The sequence below is a fragment of the Solanum dulcamara genome, chromosome 3 (genome assembly GCF_947179165.1).
Source record: "Solanum dulcamara chromosome 3, daSolDulc1.2, whole genome shotgun sequence".
In the NCBI taxonomy this organism is placed as follows: domain Eukaryota; kingdom Viridiplantae; phylum Streptophyta; class Magnoliopsida; order Solanales; family Solanaceae; genus Solanum; species Solanum dulcamara.
In genome coordinates this window covers 25501788-25510473 of record NC_077239.1, presented here as the reverse complement: position 1 = coordinate 25510473, position 8686 = coordinate 25501788, and the positions used below count along the sequence as shown (strand labels likewise).

Here is an 8686-nt window from a genome sequence, read left to right as displayed (position 1 = left end):
CTTCAAATTTTAAATCGGAACCGAATGGTGGAGCTACATTTCCAACAAAACGACCCCAAAGAGTATGAACCCGTTTGGATGGGCTTAAAAAAATAACTTTTATGTATTAAATACTTTTAGAACTTTAAAGTGCTGAAAGTTATTTTTATAAATAAGCAGTTGAGTGTTTGGATAAAAGTGCTTAAATGAGGAAAATTACGTGAATTTTAGGATTAAAAGAATAAAAAGGGTAGTTTGGGAATTTAGTTAAAATAAAAGGATATAAAAGTAATTTCCATGGTCAAAGAAAATGACTTTAACCACTTAGAAAAAAAAAAGTTAGGAATCCTAACTTTTTCATTTTTGACTGATTTAAGAACTTTCTGGCTTAAAGTTAGCGTTAGGCAAATACGTTCAAAAACTGAATAGCGGCTTTAAATTGGCCAAACGGGCTGTATATGTGGGTGATTATTTTTTAAACCCACGGACCATTTTATTCATTTTCTCGAAACATAGAACCACTGCGGACGGCGGTAATCGTTCACCTGAATTTTAGCAATCGTTCTCAGAATCACAGAGAAGAGTCCATATCCGTCTGTAGTTACAACATGGGGATTGACCATGGAGTTGACTCCCTCATTGTTGTATTTCTGCTGATTTCAATGGTTTCCACTTGTGTTGCCTACCGCCCCGGTGACATCGTTCCGATGAGCAAAATGGGTCAATATCACTCTGTACGTATAACCCTTTAACTCTTTCACCTTTTTTTTATACTCTTTATATATGTATGTTATATGTACAAAGAGACGAGCTTTATAGTTTAATTTCTGCGTTGCCTGTTTATCTGGTTGATTTACTTGCAGTCGAGGACTGTTTGGCATGATATGATTGGAAAACACTGTCCCATTTTCGGGGTCAATCGGGAGGTAATTTTCACTTTCCGTTACATTTCTTAAATTTGTGCTTATGGTGGTTGTAACTTTTTGGAATTTTGCCGCTGATTTCTTTCATTTTCTCCTAATGTTTTTTTCCCTGGGGTTAAAATTTAAATGAGGCTTTGTTGATGTAGGTGTTGATACCGATTCCAAAACCAACTGGTTACACTGGAGCTGATCCTTACAAGATGTGAGCTTCATGAAAGACACCCTTCTACTTTTTCTTACTTTCTTGTAAATTCAATCTACTTGTCATGCCTTAGATTTGTCATGGTGAGATGCAACTTGCACATTCTTGTTAGTGCATCTGATACTACTTGGAGTCGGCTATATGAAACACAAAATTTACTGTTTCCTCTTTTTTTGTTGTTGTTAAATTCAGCCTGCTTGTCATATCTTAGAAACTTATTATGGTGATATGCAGCTTTTATTCCTCTTGTTCTGGCCATGGCTGCAAATTTGTGGTAACGTTGAAAAACATTGCTGAAAGGATGTTGTAATAGGATAAGGTGTTATGTTCCTTCCCAATTTGCATCAAATAGAAAAGTGTTAATATTTCTTGGGAGGAGGTTGGGATGTCATTTGTGAAGCTCTATGCCAAACTTACAAGGAAAGGGTGAAACAGATGGCTAGACATACCACAAGAGAGGAGTGAAGATTGTGGATCCCTTATAGACTAAATTTTAGATGATTATTTACATATCAATTTTTTGTCACCTTTCTCAAAAAGGAAGTTATAAAGCAATTTTGATTGAAGTTACTTCTCATGCAAATTGTCATCTATCTCGTAAAATTTTACATGTTTTATCACTTGAGCATTGTCTCTAACAGTATAAGGGAGAGAAAAGATCTATGGTGGAAATTAGTAGCTTCTAGGGGATGGTGTAGATGTCATAGGTTGTATGTGGTGATTCCAATATAACCAGATCTGACAATGAAAGGAGTGGGAAAGGTATAATACAGCCATGCAGTAGTTCTCTGATTCCATAGAGGATTTTGAATTGATTGATTTTCCATTGGCAGGATGGATTTACACATGGTACAGATTACACAATCATATTGTTGCATCAAGACTGGACATATTCTTAGTTTCCACTCAATGGTATGATGAATACAACAATATCAAACAGTCACTAATGCCAAGGTTAAGATCTGATCATTTACCCATATTAATGCAGTGAGGTGACTGGTAAAAAGGAAATCATATTTCAAGTTTGAGATTAGTGGTCAGAAACAGAGGGTTCCATTGAGATAATTAAAGGGTATTGGAATTCTTTTGAGGTCACAAGTATGCCCTTCATCTTAGAAGTCAAGTTGAGTGGAATCATAAATAATTATGGTAATCCAAAGAATAGAAAATTAAAATTGTTGGAGGAGGTGCGCAAATTAGACAAGGTACAACAACGAAGAAACCTCACTAAGGAGGGACTTGTACCCCAAAAAGGTTAAAGATTGAACTTGTATCCAAAGTAGGTTCAAGATGGAATTTGAAGAAGTGATGAAGTTTGAAGAAATTGCTTGGAGCAAAGATTCAGAGTATTGTAGTTGAGGGAGGAGAATAAAAAGGGAAAAGGGTCAAACTTGCACCTTTACGATGCAAATGGGATCAAAGTTACCCTCTATTATATTATTGGTACAAAAATACCCCCGACATTACCTAAATGTCTCAAATATACTCCTCCTTCGTAAGGGGTGTCAAAGATGGAAAGCAATGACTGGAGGGGGATAGTCAGAGTCGAAAAAGGATTTCTTATTTCTTTCTCTCATTCAAAACCGTGCATGAGACTTCCATCCAACAAGTCTCCTAAGTGATAAAAGAAAGAAGAGCCCATTTTCTTTCTTTTTTGATTACCTTCCTCACGTATGTATAAATCGAATTCGTTCAATTTCTAAAAGGTAATTAATCCTTAACTTCTTGAGGAATCCTTTATTGGTGGTATAATTGGTTTTTTTGACTAGCCGTCGTGGCACTTATAGTTTGGTAGGTAGACACCATGTGACATGTCACCTCATCGCCACAACTCATTTTAGTTCCTCCCCTACAATTGTTCTTCCACCACTAACATCTCCTATCCCTCCATCACCATTTTATGCGCCAAATTTTGTAATCTTATCCATTTTGTAATTTAGGCACCAACGCTAAAACAACTCAGTTGCATCTTTTTGTACCTGTCGTCATGAATAACAAAGAAAACAATAATGTCTAGAAAAACCTATTAGCGAATGATAATTCCAGCTGAAATTTCAAAGGAAAGTGGTTCTATTTTATTCTACCATTAGTAACATTGTTTGCCAACTAAATAGCTCAGATCTCTTTTTCCAAAAGAACACGAAAGCATCACCTTTAGAATTTTTCAAGGGGCTTGACATGGCAGGGAATTTCTTTTCTCCTTGATCTTTTTAGTTTCTTTCGGGTTCAATTGTTTCAAAGGTTTTGACTTAATCCCATTGACAATTTGTTAGACACCAATGAAAATGGTGGTGGTGGAGGGAGAATAGGTGTTAGTGGTGGAAGAAGAAGTGTAAGGAAGGGGGTAAAATGAGTTGGGGCGGTGTGGTGTCCACCTCACCTAAATGTCAGTGTTGCGTGGGATATGACTTCCACCTTGGATAGCCCTAATGGTGGAAGGGTTTATTTGAGCCATGTGAGTAATCTTGGGGTGGGGGTATTTTTGTATCAGTAATATAACAGAGGGTAAATTTGATCCTTTTTGCATAGGAAAGGGTCAAATTTGACCGTTATCCCAGATAAAAATATATTTTTTTTCAAAGAATGGCTAACTCACACAAAAAATAAATAATTTGGAAAAACTGAAGATCAACATATAAAGAATTTTGAATGAGAGGTTGTTGAAGATGAGATTTTGCAGTTTTATAATGATTTTTATTACTAAAACATGGAGACCTGAATTCAATTATTCTGATTGTCCAAGACTATCTGGGAAGGAGGTTGAATGCATGCAAAAGCCCTTTGAGGAAGAGAAAGTGTTGGCTTCTATCAAATTATGTGTTTCTGACAAGGCACCAAGGCCAGATGGTTACTCTATAAGGCTTCTTTACAAGTGTTGGTAAGTAATGAAGGACATCATAAAGATACTAGGGTATTTTTACTCTAAGGAGTTCTTTGAGAAAAAACATTAATGCAACTTATATTGCATTAATACTAAAAGAAATAATTTCCAAGATGCTGATCGAAAGTCTTAAGATAGTGATAAATCAACTAGTGGATGAGTAGAAAATGACATTCATTAAAGGGAGACGAATTGGGGATGCAACTTTGATAGCAAATGAGAGTGTGGATTCTAGATGGAAGGGTAAACACCTAGAATACAAATGGATCTGGAGAAGTTATTTGATCATGTGGATTGAAATTTTGATTGATCAAAATCATGAAGGATATGGGTTTTGGGAGTAAATACTGAATTGGATCTTGTTATGTACTAGTTTTGTTAGATTTTTTGTGTTTATAAATGGCTCCCATAAAGGATTCTTCCCTCACAGAGAGGTCTCAGACAAGCAAATGTCCTTTCGCCTTCCCTTTTTATTTTAGCAATGGAAGAACTCAATTTTATGATTGAAAAGACATAGGTAATGGATGGATAAGTGGTTTTTAAGGTCTCCTATAGGACTAGTTGCAACTTAGATATATCTCATATGTTGTATGCCGTTACAACAACAACAACAACATACCCAGTGGGGTTTGGGGAGGGTAGAGGGTACGTAGACGTTACCACTGCCTCGTGGAGGTAGAGAGACTGTTTCCAAAAGACCCTGCTCGAGTGCAGCAAATCCAAGTACAAAGAAGAAGAAAACAATGTAGAAAACATAACAACTAACCAGTGAACCAACAAAATATTGTGATTATCCAAACACAATAAACAACTGATGATGTGAGACATCAAAAGTAAGAACTACAATAGTACCAGGTAATATTAGGTACCAAAAGCCAAAGACTATATGAATAGGCTAATGCGACGACTGACACGGTGCTCTATACTACCACTCAGCCAAATACATGAAAACGCTAGTAATACGACAACTCTTAACTACCTACTAACCTTCTACCATTATCCACGACCTCCATACCTTGCTATCTGTTATATGCTGATGATTCTTTAATTTTGTGTGATGTTTAAGTTGATCAATTGAGGCATAGCAGGCTGATTTTTATTGTTTTTGGAGCAATATCAGGCCTTTAGGTTGATCTTAACTGTTTTTGAAGTAATATCTGGTCTTCAAATCAACTGGAGAAGAAGTCTCAACTCAACTGGAGAAGAAGTCTTACTCTTTCCCATCAATGTACCTCAGCTACACATTTAAGCAGACAATCTGGCCTGTGAAATTGGCAGCCTGCAACTACCTATATAAATTTAGCTTTGGGGGAAAAAACAAACTATAAAGTTAGGGGAAGGGCTGCTAGAGTGAGAAGAGATTGACCAAGAGTAAAATTCATTATCTAGTTATTTTTGTGAATGGTTTACTGGACTCATTACCAACATATGCGATCTCTATTCCTCTTATCAGTTAAGGCAGAAAGTAGGATGAATACCTTCATAAAAAAACCTTTATTTGGCAAGAAAAAAAGGAAAAAAGATGCATTCCACCTGGTGAAATGAAAGACTATCATTGCTTGGAGATTGAGAATCAGAAACTTCAGGCAGCATGTTAGAAGTCTTTTATTCAAGTAGTTCTGGAGATACAATTGTGACAACAGGATCTTTGAAGGAAGGTAATTACAGGTGTGGTCAAGGATCCCAATAATGTACCAAGAAGATTAATTCTACATATGGGGTACGCTGAAATGAAGGTAGGAATGGTAGAAGAGCTGTCTTCTGGGATGATTCTGGATGGGACATGGTCCTCTAAAAGACCAATTTCCTGTTTTTACCCTAATAACAACAAATCCCCAGGCTAAATTAGAATTAGTGAGGGGACAACAATGTTGAAATCCGAGTTGCAAAAGATTGGTATATGATTGAGAAGTGGGTGGAGTTGCTGAACTGTTGAGCTAACTTGATTACGTGCAAGTTATAACTGACTGTGAAGACTCTTTGGTATGGGAAGGGACTAGCACAAGGAATTAATTTAGTCAAATCAGCTTACAAAATTTTCACGGGAATAGCCAAATTGGCAGGAGATGGCCTTGGAAACAGATTTGGAAGGTAAATGCACCCTCTTAGGTAGTATGGTTATGGTTAGTGGCTGGAAAGGCTTGTCTGATGTATGAAAACCTAAGAAAGAGGGGTTATCAACTGAGTTCCAGATGTTATTTATCTGCAAAGGTGGCTGAAGATAATTTCCATTTGTTCTTACACTCTGTTGTCACATCTCAACTCTGGAAAATGTTCTTCAGTATGGTTGAGATGAGCTGGGTGCCAAAGATAACAATTGATCTTTTAAGACGTTGTTGTGTAGTTAGGGGATGTCAGTCAGAAATGGTGAAGAATTATTCCAACATGCATTTGGTGAATGGCTTAGAAGGAAAAAAGTTCCAGATGTTTTGAGGATCAAATAAATTCCATCCAGAGAATAACTTAAATTGTAATTTACTTTTTAAATTTTGGTGTAAACGTTGCCCTGTAAATGATTTGAAACTATACTTTATTTTATCGTCCCTGTAAGTTTTTGTCTAGGGGATCTCTTATAGTTTACCGATCTGGGGATGCATTTTGTTTATCAGTACAAACTTTGTGCTGATGTTTATGTGAAAATGTTACCAATCTCATAGTCTGATTTAAGTTAGTTCTTTCGGAAACATAGATGGTTTCTGCGAAGGATAGTGCACCAAGAAAATAAGGCTTCAACTTGGGTTTCAACAGAGGTGGATGTAAACGATAAGTGGACGGTTGCTATAATGTATAGTTATACTTGGAACTTTTAGTATTTAGAGGTGAGGCGTTCATGTGATACTATAGGGACGAAAGAAAAATGGTCTAAAGTGTTATGTAAGAGGGTGAGGTGATTGGTTGATGTGGTTATGAGCTAAAAATGGGAAGCTACACTTTGTTAATCAAGAAGTCAATCAGGGCTGTAAAATAAGCCTTAGTCTTATTATGATGAAATTCCGCTAAGTTCATAATTAGATTTCGGTAAGTTTCTTTTTGCTTGCATTTGCTGCGTGATTTGCATGATTGACCCTAATAAGGGGTGGTCTTGAACTTATGGCCCTTCATAACTTTTTAAAAAAGAAATGACCTGCACTTAAGAGAATTCGCTTGACAAATTTTTTGTCACCATTAGACATAAAATGCGGGCATAATTAATTTTGTCTATGAGGCACATTTTTTTTACAAGTAAGGGATAGTAACCTGCTTAATTGATCACAGTTCTGCCTCATAAACAAAAGTTGCATGTGTTTCTGTATTGTAAACAAGACTTAGCATTATTCGTTCTGCCTATGGTGTTAAATTGATTAAATATGATGCATTGGGCGGCAAAGTTGTTCAATTGTTGTTCACATCTTTTTCCTCCTCTTTATAAAGGTTCATTCTTATAATCCACTAAATTATACTCTATGCTTTTTTAAAACTGAAAATGTATGTTGTTAAATTATTGTTGGAAAAATATAATCAAACTTAATTATGATTAATTTTAAAAAGTAAGTCAGTCAGTAAAACTGAAAAATCCTGCCCAATAGACAATACATTATACTAACTTCAATCTCTGTAGCTTATTGAAATGTTCTGAACCCCCGCCTCATAGTGAAATCTAATGCGCACATTTCAACTATAACTAATGCCTGAATGGAAACAAAAATTTCGTCCAGCAAATATTTTTAAGTTGAGGCATTTCTTAAAGATTTTGCTAAGCTGGGACAAAAGTTTAAGACCACCCCTATGATATCCTATTCCTGTAAATTTTTATGCACTTGCAGACAGAAAATTACCAGAATAGGTCACGTGGTTCTATGTTTGAGAATGGCCATTTTTTATGGAAACTGGTAAGAGAATGGCCATTTTTATTAATTCTAAAAAAAAAAGAGAATGGCCATTTTTATTAGGCAGTTATATACTTTTAGCTAATTGGAAGAGGCTTTATCTATCCGTTTCTGAAAAGATCATAATGATCCAGTGACGAGGCATGTTTTTGTATGTAGGCTCTTCCCAGGGTGAATCTAATCTTACTAATATAGAAGGGATCCCTCTATATAGCAGGAAAAAGGTCCTAAAGGAAAGACTACAAACTCCAAGAAGATGTGCCTTGTAAGGTCTCCAGCTGCATAGTAGATATTTGTTGACAACTCAACAACTATATTCCTTAGGGTTGTTATATCATGTGGACTATTTAAACTAGATCTTCAAATATCTGTTACAATCAATACAAGATGGGAAATAAATTAGTTGGATATCTGCATCTGTTATGACGGAAGTAAAACTTGCTGATATTTAGGTGATGTCATGATGGTAAGTTGAGTTTGTTGCCACAAATATTAAGGTGAGATTGTAAGCATGAGGTGTTCAAGGCAGTGAAAAGCTTTTTTTTTTTAATGACCGTGGTGTCCGGGCCAACTTTTGCGCACCTCGATTAATTACACGGAATACCTGCTACCTCCCACCAGCAACAGGTTCAAGTAACTCTGTCCACCAAGGCTATGACAAATGGGAAGAATCACCTATCTCCATTGAGATTTGAACTTGAGACCTCATGGCTCTCAACCACTTCATTGACTACTAGGCCACACCCTTGGGTGCTCAAGGTAGTGAGAAGCTTAACTTAGCATGACAAATGCTTTCGCAATTAGGAGATTTTTCCCTGTATTTGTGCTATAACGA

At 36.2% G+C, this 8686-nt stretch overlaps 1 protein-coding gene across 1 annotated transcript in view; it reads left to right on the top strand.

Moving 5' to 3' along the window:
- The first annotated feature begins 453 nt into the window (after positions 1-453).
- LOC129882482 (uncharacterized) overlaps positions 454-8686 on the top strand; it is a 30737-nt gene continuing 22504 nt past the window's right edge. Inside the window, exons 1-3 of the mRNA XM_055956781.1 lie at positions 454-713; positions 843-905; positions 1049-1104. Of these exons, the coding sequence (XP_055812756.1) occupies positions 588-713; positions 843-905; positions 1049-1104 (245 nt within the window). The 5' untranslated portion in view covers positions 454-587. The remainder of the gene's footprint in view (positions 714-842; positions 906-1048; positions 1105-8686) is intronic.